This window comes from Haliaeetus leucocephalus, unplaced genomic scaffold (assembly GCF_000737465.1).
Source record: "Haliaeetus leucocephalus isolate CR32 unplaced genomic scaffold, Haliaeetus_leucocephalus-4.0 Scaffold2, whole genome shotgun sequence".
Classification (NCBI taxonomy): Eukaryota; Metazoa; Chordata; class Aves; order Accipitriformes; family Accipitridae; genus Haliaeetus; species Haliaeetus leucocephalus.
Window position 1 is genome coordinate 11,948,610 of NW_010972438.1, and position 13,760 is coordinate 11,962,369.

Sequence of the window (13,760 nt, forward strand, 5' to 3'; positions counted from 1 at the left end):
CGGGGGGACCGCCATGGCCAGGAAGCGCAAAGCGTCGTCCCGGCCAGCGGCTGACAGCAAGAGGCGCTCCGGGGGGCTGGGGGCGCGGCGGGGCGAACCGGAGGAGGAGGAGAAGAAGGAGGAGGGTGAGTGCGGGAGGGAGGCCGGGCGGGCGCTGCGCCATCGCCGGGGCTTGGGGCCGGTCCAGGCCTCTGGTGTTTCGGAGGGGTCGGGGAGCAGCGGGTGTCAGCTGGCTCTTAGCGCCGCGCTGGGCCGCGACAGCCCCTGTGAGGGAAAGGGCCGTTAGCTCAGGCTGGAGGCGTGGATAGCCGTGTTCTCCGCAGCGCCAGAGGGCGGGACGATGGGCGCGCAGAAGCCGGGGGTTTAAATCCCTGCGTGAAGTGGGCCCCACACGCTGTCTGGAAGCACTGACAAAGGCTGTTAATAAGGCACTGAGCGACCCGGTGAGGGTTTGTCTCACCTCAGCCGTGGCGGGGCTGCGGACAGCCACCCCACCCCACCCCCCCGCGGCGGCTGGACACGGCCGTGACACGCGGGTCCGTGTCCCAGGAGGTGCCCTGGAAAAAGTTCTCCAGAGCAGCTTCACAAAATAGCAGTTTCTTGTGGTTCGCATGTACGATGCTTGTTTTTCAACTGACCCCATTGGTAGGACTATAGGAATCTTTCTGTGCTTCTTGTGCATTACATTATTAAGAATTTTTTCCTTAAACAGGTCTCATTGTTCAGTTCTTACCTATTTGTTCAGAAACAATGACATGCACGTTGTTGTGAGTGCTCACTTTCTTCTGTAGCTGGCTCTAATGAAGTCTGTGGAGGTATTGTTTCTGATTGCCATGGAGATGAAACTTCATCCTTTAACATATCTTCCTTTCTTCTGTGCCATGCAGATGATTTTGAAGAGAAAAAGCCCAGTGTAAAGAAGAATGACTCAAAAGCTCTTGCTAGGAAGAAGGAAGAAGAGTGCGATACTGGAGTTTCTAACTCAGCAAATAAGCCTACAAAACAAAACGGGGCAAAATCACTAATAAAAGAAAACAAAAAAATCACTAGAAATAAGGGGAATCATAACAAAGAGGAAACATGCAGGTAAGTTTACTTATCAGTCAAGTCTATGGGAGCTCTCTCTTCATGGTTACATGTTATTTGTTTAGGGCCTAGTGCTGCATATGTGCATGTGAGCAGTTTATTTTAGGCTATCAGTCCAATTTAGTACATTTATGTCATGCAGCTGAACAGAAGTACCATCTTATTCGTTGCAGAGTCAGTCCTGAGGAAGATAGTCTGTATGGGAAGCAAATGCATGAGCCTTTTCAAATTCAGTGGTTTAAATATAACATTTTATTTAATTTGTTACAGTTTTTACATGGGACTAGGGAGGCTTTATGGAATCCAGCACGAATAGAAATGTTGGCCTGACATTTGGGTTTAAAATGATGAGCAGAAATCTTTAAACATATCATTCTATGGTGTTTTTTGGAATCCAAATATAATATCAGCAGGGTCTGCCCATGGAGATTGCTATAGCAAATGAATTCATAAAAAGAAATTAAACTGATTGGTCTTGTTTCAGTGGCCAGCCAGAGCCAGAGTATTAGTGTAGTGAAACAGAACCAGTTCCAATTTCAGTACACTTTGAAAATTCAGTAAAAACAAATGATTCAGTGAACCCTTTCTCCAAGGACTCATTTGTACAAGCTGTTCTGAAGGATGAGGCCTTTTGTAGGTTCAGGCATCTTCCTAAACAGCCTTGCAGAATCAGAACCTAAGATTGCACTGAAAAAGCGTTGCTCCGCTGAGTCCATGGTGACTTCTGGCAAAGATGGTTTGCTTTACAGAGAAGGTATCTGTGTTTTAATTGTCAAATACTCAATCTGTTGTTACTGATGCAGAGGTCATGCTTCATTTATTTCACTATTTTTAGTGTGTTCTTCCTCTATTTTTCTTAAATAAACAAGCACCTGCACTTTCTGATGCTAAAGCCATTTTGATCATTGTAACAGTGACTTGCTGAAACCCCCTCAGAAGGAGATAAAGTTGAAGAGAGAATCTCCTGTTAAAAAAGAGATGGATGAAGACAATGCTGACGATGATGGTGCTGAAAGTGAAGATGAATGGGAGGACGTGGAAGGTAACAATTGCATGTTTATTCATTTTAAGGAGTAAATATTCTTACACACAATTTGGTTTTTTGTAATTTGATTTTTTGAACCATTTCTCATTCGGATTCAGGTAAATGTTTACACTCTGTATACCTAAAGTATGCTCCATGTGCATATCTGTATCTTTAAAAGCTCATATCTCACAATGCTTTTAGAATAGTTCCAAAGTAAAAAAAAAAAAACCCAGACAACTACTGACCTGATGGTAGTGCCTTGAATTTGACTATTTGTTGGCTTATGTTAAAATTATGCTACCATGCACAAAGCACTTTCTCAGCTGTTTGTGTTGTCTAATATTGAGCAGCTAAGAATGAGTCAAAACTGCCACTTCCTAGTAAAGGAGAGTGGAGATGAAACCAACTGAGCTGTTTGATTAGATGGTCATCAACAAACTGTGATAAGAATCATGATGATCATAATCTTCATATTTTGCTGCTACAGATTTATGCCTTCTAAAGTGAACTGTTGTCAGTTTTTTTTCTTTGCTACCCTACAAGTACCCTTCAAGTTACATCTGCTTCATTCACCTTTCTCCTGATTGAGTTTGCCTGTGGTACTCACGTGCCATTAGACTGTTGCTGAGCTGATTCCTCAACACCAGGTGACTGGCATCCCACAGTTACTTGAAATAAATGAGTACACGCAGTATTATGGAAGATCCAGGAGCTGGTAATTACTGAGGATGTTCTGTTTGTAGGTTGTTTAAACACTTGAGGAGGAATAGGTAGGTTCTCAGCCCATTGTCAGCATCTGTTCCATGTTTATTTATCATTTAGTAATATTTTATTTTTCCAGAACTCCAGGAACCTGCCACAGATAAGTTAGAAGAAGCTGCTGTTCTTCCAGCAGCAGTGCTGCCAAGCAATCCTGTCGAGATAGAGATTGAAACCCCAGAGCAGGTGAAGAAAAGAGAGAGAAGGTAAGAACAGGGAAGGCAGTGGAGGGCCGTTAAAGGATGAAATAAAAAATATGCTAAGTCTTGACTGTCACTGACTTGCTGTCTTCTGGTTGGAAATCCCCACTTTGTGCAGACTGTTGAGTTGGAATGGTGCAAGGTCATGGGATGGAGAACAGTGTGCACACTGACAATTTTACCAAAAGTCTTCAGTGGAAGTTGGTGGGAATAGAGGTTTTTCAGCTTCCTTGAAAATCAAGCATGTAACTTCATTGTGCTTTAATATCTACATTTCCAAGCCAGAGACAGTAGTAGATCTCTTCAAGGAGAGCTGTGGGTGAATGGCATTGTTGTACTGTAAATATCTTAACAGCTCAGGTGGAAGCCTCTGTGTGCCCATACCTGAGGTGTGAATAGGTGAGTCAAGTGAATGCCCTCAGCATCTGGGAGCATTATGCCAAGGAAGGCTTTCTTTGTGTGGTGGCTGGAGGCCTGATGATATCTCATGCTGTTACAGGGTAGGCACTGTCCCAGGCCAGCCCTTCATAACAAAGCAACCAGAGTATCTGTTGCTTCTAAATTAAAAGACTTCATTGATGAAGAGAAGACCATTTCTCCAGGAATCTGAATGGAATGCTAGCAGTAATCTGAAAGTCAAACAATTCAGACAGTGAATTGTAAGTTTAGTATAGAGCTGTCCAAAACTGTCTTGTAGGAAACTGTAGGCACATAAAGTTAGGTAGAATTCAGGCCATCTGAATATACCCAAGCTCTCAGTAGTCAGGTACATGGAGTTCACAGTTTATTAGTTGTATGCATCCTGCATGCCTATTCACATAGCCAGTAACTAAACTTCTGTTAAGTGGGCACAGAAGATTCTCTGGGATAGAGTCTCTTTGTGAACTGATCCAGTTCAGGAATCTAGAAAGGCAGGTCCATAGAAAACCCAAACCATCCATTTCTTTTTTAATCTTATGCAGAGAAAAAAGGAAGGCCGAGTTCGAGACGTATCTTCGGAGAATGATGAAACGTTTCAGCAAGGAGGTTCGTGAGGACACGCATAAGGTATTGGTCACAGAGAAACCTGGCAGAGAAAAAATAGAGCATAAAGATGTCTGAACTGATTCATAATGAAGAAGAAACTAATTTTGATCAAATAATTTGGGGCCGTGGCTAGAAGTGAAAAAATAAAAAGGCTGTAGTCCTGACAAATGCTCAGTAGACTTCTCCTAAACTGTAAGTTAGAAACATCAATGGCTGCATTAGTAAAATTCTAAATCAAAACAGATATGACTAGGGTGTATATTTCTCCATTGAGTGTGTATCTGCTCCTTCTGTCGGGGTTAAAGTGTCAATCATGTAGAGCAGGAGAGACTGACAGGAACTTCAAGGCTTTACTGTTTTCTGATGGTGATCTGAAGACAGCCCTGTGTCCAGCCTGTTTACGCTTGGGAGGCTTCATTGTTGCCTGTCTTTGTTAAAAGGAGCAGTAAATATACCATGGACAGTAGTTCCGGCAAGGAAAATTTCTTGTGAACTCACTATAGAAACTTTTTTCTCTCAGGTTCATCTCTTGTGTTTATTAGCAAATGGTTTCTATAGGAACAGGATCTGCAGCCAGCCAGATCTTCATGCCATTGGTCTATCCATCATCCCCACCCACTTCACAAAAGTGCCTGCAGGCCAAGTGGACCTTCTCTACCTTTCCAACTTGGTGAAATGGTAAAACTCTCTTTCCTAATCATGCTATCACATAGAATGTATGAGCCAGGGTTCAGGGAGAGGAGTAAATACAATTACCTATTTTTGGTGATTTTTCTGATTTTAAATACAGGGGTGAAATCTGTCCTTTTTACAGAAGGAAAGGATGAACTATGAAGTTTAAGAATACAGCCACAAACACTAGACAATAAGTAGGTGTCTTATATTTCAGGTTTGTTGGAACCTTCACTGTCAATGATGAGCTTTCCATTGAAAAAGGAGAGCCCCTTCAGTCGACCTTGGAGAGGCGCTTTGCCATCTATGCTGCACGAGATGATGAGGAGTTGGTTCATGTAAGTGACTGGGAAGTGCAGCGATGCTTGCTGAGCTTGGATGCTAGATCAGTGCTGTAGTGCTGTGAGGTCATACACAAAGTGGTGTTTGAGGGATGGATTTGGAGAAAGCAAATCAGTAACTTAGGTGATTCCGTGGCTTTTTCTTTTTGTTGTGTTTTTATCTGGAGTCCTTCTGTGAATACATTAGGTGCCTAATGGGAGCCTCTAGTTCTGGGTGGTGTCACTGTGCACTCTGTGTTCTGCTGTGGATGGCTTTATGTACGGTGTATAGAGCTACTTGTTCCTAAGTATGTTTTGGCTTCTTTATATTGCTTTAGTAGTGTAGATCAAAGCAAACCAGCTTAATAGGTTTCGTCTGAAACACTAATTGGAGTGAGGAAATTCTCAGGACTTACTTGCAGCCAGAGAAACTCTTCACAGATCTTTGAGTTGAAGGTTGGTAGTTTGCTGCTATGAGTCACCACTGAAGGCCAAAGGAATTGAACTTTTATTTAGAGCAGCCCGAGGCCAAGTCTTCAAAAGGACATTTTGTGGTGGAATTGGATTAAGGGAGGAACTGGAGTAAGTTGTTTCAAGTGACACAGAGATTTTAGTAAAACAACCAGGAGGTCAAGTTGGCAGGGGACATTTGAAAGAGCAGAAACAAGCTGCTGCTTTGCAGGTGCATGGCTTGCAGCTCTGCTCTGTTGCTGATAAAGTGGGATGTTGCAGCTTCTCTGCTGCAAAGCAGGAAGCAGTTGTGGTGGCTTTGCAACCTTGCTGTGGAAATGTAGAGGTGTCGCTTCCTGGGACAGGAGGAAAAGACAAAGCAAGCCTTGCTTAGGTGGCTTCAGTTGAGTCCCACGCAGGAAGGCAGTTGCCAGGTCACAGCTGTTAGCCACTCAGTTGTGACTGTAATGTCATTCTCTGAATGGCTGGTGTTTCTGCTGGGTTCAGCTGATGGTATGTGGTTGGCTTTGGCCACCTTTGGGAGGCAGGATTTAGAGTCGTCTTACTCAGTTTTCCTCAAGAAAGAGAGACTGATGGGGTGGATGGGATTTGAGTGACTTAGCATGTCTGCTCCAGCAGGATGGGTCATTTAGCCTTTTTAGGAATTGGTTCCTCATCTGTAAGTTAACAGCAGTACCCCTGCCACAGCAGTAACATAAATAAGAGCCAGAGAAGACTCTGCGGTGCTTTAATACTGTAGCAGCTGGGCTACCTACACATCTGTGTCAGTGTATACAGCACTGGATAAAAGGTAGGAATGGAAATGATTTCTGACAGAACCCAGGTTGTAGAAGAGTTTCAAGAGGTTTTTTTATATACCTTGAAAAAATGTTAAACATGCTTTATTTTTTCTTTTGCAGATATTTTTAATTATTCTGCGAGCATTACAGCTGCTGTGTCGCCTCGTGCTGTCTTTTCAGCCTGTTCCTCTCAAGGAGACAAGAGCAAAGGTAGTTTTTGTTGGGTGTGTGCAATAAGGAATAGGTCACTGGTTTAGAGAGTAGGATTGAAAAAACTTTCTGGCTGGTGCAGCTTGCAGGAAATCACTTACTGCATGAAGCATGGTGATGACAATGTTCTGTCTATAGTGCAGAAGATGCAAACCCTTAATTTTTAGGTTTCTCCTTTAAAACAACCACCCATTTTGTGTCTTTCAGCAAAGACTTCTTATGCTTCAGTGGTTTTAAATCTCCTTAAAACTTTGAGAGCAAACACTTGCTGCTTGAATACACCTCTCTTCAGCCATTTGCCTGCCAACCTTTGGTCTGCATGCACCTCGTGCTGACTGCAGTCTTTTTTTTTAACATGTTGTTAGCCATGGTGATAAAAGTGACCTAGCCTGTTTCTTCTTTGCAGGGAAAAAGCTCATCCAAGAGGCAGTCTCTCAGCAGTACCTCTGAGGGGCAGGAGAGCTCTTCCACAACACCAAAAGCTGTGGCAAAAAAATGCCCCTGCAAAAAAGCCAAGCAGGATGAGAAATCCTCAGAGAGCCAAGAAGACAAAAAGGAGTCAAAGAAACCCAAAACTGCTCAGACCAAAAGGACATGCAAGTCAAAGCTGACTAGAGGCAGCCAGGAACAGAAAGAATCTGGTAATGAGGAGAGCAGTTTAGCGGAAAAAGATGTGCCAGTCAGGCCCAAGAATGATCGCCGGAGGCGAGTGGCCTCCAAAGTGTGTTACAAAGAAGAGAGTGGAAGTGATGAGGGCAGTGTTTCGGACTTTGAGGTTTCAGAGGAGGAGAGTGATCTCTCTGATGAGGATTTTGGAACTGTCTCTAAAAGGTGGAGGAGTTCACAGAGCTCCCAGAAGTCAAAGGTAACGGCTATAAAAAGCCCCAAACCTGAGACTTCAGAATCAAGGCTATCCAAAAATTCATGTGAAGCTGAGCCTAGGCCAGCAAAAAGTACAGCTCCAGCCTTGCCTCATGGACAGAGAAAGAGAAACAAAATAATTTCTAGTGATGAGGATGATGGACAGCAGGAGGTAAGGAAAGTGATGGGCACAGACCAGTGGCTGGAGGTTTTCCTTGAACGTGAGGACAAGTGGGTATGTGTAGACTGTGTTCATGGCAACGTTGGCCAGCCCCAGCTGTGCTTCACATATGCCACAAAGCCGCTTTCCTACATTGTGGGATTTGACAATGATGGGAGTGTCAGGGATGTGACGCAAAGATATGACCCAGTGTGGATGACCGCAACAAGGAAGAGTCGTGTGGACCCTGAGTGGTGGGAAGACACGCTGCAACCATATAAAAGTCCCTATCTTGAAAGAGACAAGAAGGAGGAAAATGAGGTAAATGGCAATAGGTTATTCAGGACCTTTAGTGCCAGAAGTCCAGTCCTTGGATTCTCATTCAGGCGAAAATCATTAGGAATCTTTCCATGAGGAAGGAAGTTTGTATTTGAGCTTGAAATGCTCAGATTGAGCATGTTTTAAAGGGAATATACAATGATAGATTGAAATAATATCAAATGGAGGCTGCTCAAGAGAAATTTGCGTAGCAAAAGTACTGGACAGCCCATGCTGGAAACTTACTAACATGGTTTCTGTACAGTTTAGCATTACCCTTCTCAGAGAGTCTTTAAAATATGTAGATCTGGGTACACATCTAAATGCCTGTTTGCAACAAGAATGCTTTGGTCTGTTGGCTCATCTGATTTAAGTTTCTGGTGTTTTTTCCTTTGATCCATACTATAACATTCTTATTTTCTTACAAAGGGTATTGCAAGAGAGTTCTGAAACCACTCTTCTTTGTATAATTCCTACAGTTTCAAGTTAAGCTTCAAGATCAGCCTCTGCCAACAGCAATTGGAGAGTACAAAAACCACCCTCTCTATGTACTGAAGAGGCACCTCTTGAAATATCAGGCAATCTATCCTGAGTCAGCTGCTATCCTGGGGTACTGTAGGGGAGAGGCTGTCTACTCCAGGTGAGTTGTGCACGTCAGGTGTAACTGATCTTGTGACTGTGATCTTTGTAACAAATTTAAGAGCTAATTTGCATGAAGACTGTGATGGTATCAGCAGTAGTGTCGGGCCCCATGCATAGACAGGGTGAGGCATTTAGCTGCTCAGATAGCATTTGCGTATCACTTAGAGCTTTTTTACCATTCCTAATGTGAATAACAGTTTGGAAGTCTCTTATGGAGGGACTTAAAACTCTTATGGTTGCTTCCATCTGGCCTTTTTAGAGACTGTGTACACACGCTGCACTCCAAGGACACTTGGCTGAAGCAAGCTCGAGTGGTGAGGATTGGAGAAGTGCCTTACAAGGTAAGAAGGTTTGACTTCCTCCTGTGCGTTCAAACTCAATTCTATTTTTTTTTACCTTCTCTCTGTCAGCAGATGTAGATTTCTCGATTTCTCACTTGCTTGCATGGCATGTGGTAGCTGCATTGTGAATCTGCCCACCAACTGTGCCTATAGTTCCTATATACTACCCAAAGCCCAGCTATCTCTTCTTCCCACCCCAAGGGTATCTAGCAGAACTGCACCCTTTTCTTCTTCTTCAAAGGCATCCAAGTGTTTTATATGAACTGTAGAATATGACTCCTTGTTGCCTTCAGGTGCCATGGGTTATCATTTATAAGCAGTGGATACCGAAGCTAAGAAATAGGCATTTCTTCTCTCCCAGAGCCTTCTCCTTTGATGTCCTAGGACAGTCTGAAATCACTGGCAGCTTGTTGTGGTGTTACAGGGTTGGTCGTTGTATTTGCACAGATGGTGAAAGGATTTTCCAACCAGGCGAGGAAGGCGCGCCTTGCAGAGCCTGCAAACCGGGACAAAGAGGACCTGGCACTGTTTGGTCTCTGGCAGACAGAGGAGTATCAGCCGCCTATAGCAGTGGATGGAAAGGTAACTAGGAAGGCAGAGGGCTGATGTTAAAGGAAGTGTTTTGTGTGGAACTATGGGGTTTATTTTTCCAGAAGTTGCATGTTTTAGAGGTGAGATCAGTCAATAACATCTGGATGCAGGATTAAGAGTTCAGAGGTAACCATCCCCAGGAGGAAATGATCAAAACTTCACTGAGGCCTTTCTTTCCTGAGTACAAGTAATGAGTGCTAGCAGCACAGACTGCTAACTTTGTAATTTCGTTGATCTAGTTTTCCTAGCCCATGTTTGTTTCGCTAATTCTCTGCATTACAGCTTGAGTAACAAGGCCTGGGCAGAGAACATAGCTAGGAGATAACCATGCAGCTAAAATTTAGGCTTGTGCCTTGTCATGTGAATATTAATTGAATACTGGAGTGGAATGTAGTAGGTCAGAAGGAAGGGAGAGTCCCTGAGTTGCAGCAGGGATTTTCACCTCTCTCCAGAGAGCAGGAGCGTTACCATTTCTCTTTAATTTTGCAATAACAGGTTCCTCGGAATGAATATGGAAACGTCTATCTCTTCCTGCCATCCATGTTACCCATTGGCTGTGTGCAGCTGAGACTCCCAAATCTGAACAGATTGGCACGGAAGTTGGACATTGACTGTGCTCAAGCCATCACTGGATTTGATTTTCATGGTGGCTACTCGCACCCGGTGTACGTAAAGCTGCTTTGTTGCATCTGACAGATTTTGACGTCCTGCAGAAGTTGTATACACTGTGTTAAGGAGTGCATGTGATGAGTTACAGTTCTGTCAACATTCAATAACTTTTGGTTTGGCTGGGTCAGCAGGCATTTGCTCCCTTTCTTTTTTCTTCTGGTAGCTGACACAGGATTGTGTTCTCCTTCCTAGTACTGATGGCTACGTTGTCTGTGAGGAGTATAAAGAGGTCCTCATTGCTGCCTGGGAGAATGAACAAGCAGAAATAGAAAAGAAGGAGAAGGAGGTGAGAATTATTTTTGCAGCTTCCTTATTGTTACATTTATTAAATAAATTTCATTGAAACTGTGGACAATCAAAGAAGGGTGGGCTGTGTAAGCAACAGACACAGAGCTCTGTGACCGTGAGGGGCTAGTTGCATCCCCCAAGTGTCCCATTTGGGGCTTGCTGTCTGGACTGCAGTGGGATGCAATACAAGTGCGTAGCAATATTTGAAATAGTGCATACTCTGGAATAGTTTTCCATGGCTGCTGGGAAACAAAAATGAGGAATACACATAGGAGATGAAAGTTTTGGAGGTGGTTCTGGTGTAATTTACACAGTCAGGGTGCACATCAGAAAGTGACAGTGATTCATGTATTAGGCAGATAATTGGACACCAATACATTTTACTCTTAAGAATCCTACTGGCCTATAATCTTTTAATGTGACACATTTAAGTTAGCATGTTTTTTTTTAATGGCAGTTTAAAATCTTCAAACTTCCATTTTCTGTGGGCGTAAATACATTGAAAATTACAATAGTAAATTTTTCTCTTTTCAATAACAATCCCACACAGAAGCGTGAGAAAAGAGCTCTGGGGAATTGGAAGCTGCTGACAAAAGGACTTCTCATCAGAGAGAGACTGAAGCAACGCTACTCCATCAAGGTATTCTGCATTTCTATCAGTGATTTCTTTCTCGGGATGGTATTTTTCTACCAAGAGATTTTTTTTTCCAGTCTTTCCAATGTGTTACGTTTCCAGCTGTAGAGTGTAGAACTTCCAGAGTGTAGTTGCTCAAAAATCTTCTTTCCTGTTGTTAGCATGTGACTAGCAAGTAGTAAAAAAAAACTACACCAGAAATTCAATGTGGTCATGCCCAAGAAAGATTCATTATTGTTTAACAAGAGATTAGTGTTTCCTAAAGCATCATTTTTTTGGTATGATCTTCTGTTTTGACATACCCACTTCCTAGATTTATTCCTCCAAGCTAAGCATGTAGCTAACAGGATGAGAGTGGGCTGCTTTTTGTTAGGAAGTCAGATGTTTTAGTTCTTAATCTTTTCCCCACTGAGAAAGGTGATGCATTATCTTTTTAAAGCAGGTTTATTTTTATTCTGTCATCAAACGTATTTTGCTTGTGTTGAAAGAATGCTTGACATCCAGGAACAGAAACACACCGCTTTGAGTGAGAAGCCCAAACCAGAGCAGCCAACTTTTGTAATGTCATTAAGTGTCACCGTGACAGCAGACAAGCCCTTAATAGAAAAGGGTAGTTACGAATGATATATAGAGCAACTTTTCAGTTTTCATGCCTGTTTTTTCCAGACTGAGCCGTCAGCACCTGTGTCAGAGAAAGGAGCAGGATTCTCTTCTGATGAAGAAGGAGGTCCAAGTGCAGAGACTGCAGTAGGGAATGCAGCCATTTCATGGCCCCAAAATCGCCAGTTAGAGAAAAAAAAAGAAGAGAAGACAACCAGAAAGAGCAAGCAAGAAAGGAAAGGAGAAGCAGCACAGTTGTTCCCTTTTGAGAAACTCTGATCAGAACAAGCTTTTCTTTGCCATTTCCAGATGCAAGAACAGTAGTCACATCCTTTACCAGTTAAGGACTTAGTCTTCCTGTGCACTTGTGTTTCTGAGCTATCAGGGACCAACCTAATTCAGTATCAAGAGTTTCTTTTGCTATCACAGGCAATTAGATTCATCCTTTTATCCTTGGATTTACAAGCAGCAAATGTGCAGTTGTACCTTCTGAGAAGATTGGTTTGTGCTCTTCAGGTTTTTTGATCTATCACTCAGCACTAATAATTCTGTTTTCTGAGGAACTCCTTTCATTAGCACTGTCTTTTCCCATTTTTCTCCTTTCTATTTTTCCTGCTTGCTCAGAAGTAAAGCATGCAGCTGCTATTTAACAGTCTGTGGTGAGCTGGCCAAAGGACTACTAATGCCCTCTTTGATTCATAGCTCATCCAAATCAGTGGTGAGGTAGAGTTCTGGTCTTACTGTCTTATTATTACAGAAGGGGAAGTACTTCCTCTAAGGTGTAAAGAAACACGCAATCATGATTTGGAGGAATCTGAAAATTTACTTTCTAAAGAATACCTGCCCTTTGTGAAAACTCAGTTTTGGCTTTTCAGCCTACAGTCTTCCTTTACTTTCAGAAATCTTGTGCATTAGAAGGGAGAAGCCCTGTCCTCATTTCAAACTTAAGGTTAAATATGTCTTCTTAAGTAATTTGAACATATGTATACTTGTTTCAGTTTTGTTTTATCAAGACCACGTGGATGTGTTGTGGAGCAAAACATGTAAAACTGGCTGAGTATCATAGTCAGAAATGAAATCCACTGAAACCAGAGAGCTCTTGTAAATGTTATCTAGTACCTAAGCATTTGAAAATGGTTGAGAGAGGAATATTAAATCTACACAAGCTTTTCCTGCAGTTTTGTAATAGAAATGCTGATCTGTCTTCTGCAATATTTTTATAACTGACACTGTCTCTTCAAAAATAGATGGGAATACTAGTCTAGTTGTTGCTGGACATTGTCACAGAGGAAAGACTGAAATGCAGGAAAATGGCTGACATTTAATTATGTTCAGAAAAAACTCTATTTTTATACTGTATTTGTAGAACAAAATAAAGTATGGAAAAACAGTATGTTGTCTGTTATGCTTCGCCTCCAGCCAGCTCATTCTTCTGTAAGCAGCTCAGTTTCCCTGGAGGGACTTTCACACAAGGATAAGAACACACTGTAGTATTTCCAGAAGTCGCAAATCGGGTCCCGGGATATCCCAGAGCTGGCTGCTTGTGAATTGTTTTAATGTTAAGGATCTTCATTCTGAGTTTTTAGGTTTTGCTACCAAATTCTGAATAAATATCAACCTCAGTTGGAGGCTTGGGGAGTAGATACAACCTGTATATAAATAAGGCTTCAAGAAAAATTCTGAATCTTGCATAAACTGGTAAAACTGCAGAGGGCACAGAGGACATAGTTCCTTCTGTGTTCGTTATTGCGCTCATAGGCAGGATACACCCAGAGACAAGTGCTTTGAATGCGTGGGCACACGTCCAGCTCCTGCTGATACTGGTAATTTTTCATCATCTTAAAATGGGAGCTGGTGGCAGCTGTACCAAAGCGACTCTGCACTTCCTAACTTGGGACACTGGGCACAGATACACGACGTTATGAGCGTAATGACTATTTATAGTCAGCGGGGAAAGAGACAATAACATCTTCAGGTGGCAGAATCCTACCCCTCAGCTCCATAGGCAGCCAGCTCTCCTAACCTAAGCATGCAACAGATGAAAGAGTAAATACACTTATTGTAAGGGAGACTGAAGCAGAAAGGGAAGATGATTGACAGATGAGG

At 42.7% G+C, this 13,760-nt stretch overlaps 1 protein-coding gene across 1 annotated transcript; it reads left to right on the forward strand.

The window, feature by feature from the left end:
* Positions 1-31: 31 nt before the first annotated feature.
* On the forward strand, positions 32-13,004 carry XPC (xeroderma pigmentosum, complementation group C). The gene is made up of 16 exons (XM_010571632.1): positions 32-125; positions 888-1,086; positions 2,001-2,128; positions 2,955-3,078; positions 4,035-4,119; positions 4,619-4,776; positions 4,988-5,108; positions 6,461-6,550; positions 6,957-7,892; positions 8,369-8,529; positions 8,791-8,872; positions 9,320-9,454; positions 9,959-10,128; positions 10,325-10,418; positions 10,971-11,060; positions 11,721-13,004. The coding sequence occupies exons 3-16, from the start codon at positions 2,065-2,067 to the stop codon at positions 11,931-11,933; spliced, it is 2,523 nt and encodes an 840-aa protein (XP_010569934.1). The 5' UTR covers positions 32-125; positions 888-1,086; positions 2,001-2,064; the 3' UTR covers positions 11,934-13,004.
* The last annotated feature ends 756 nt before the right edge of the window (positions 13,005-13,760 follow it).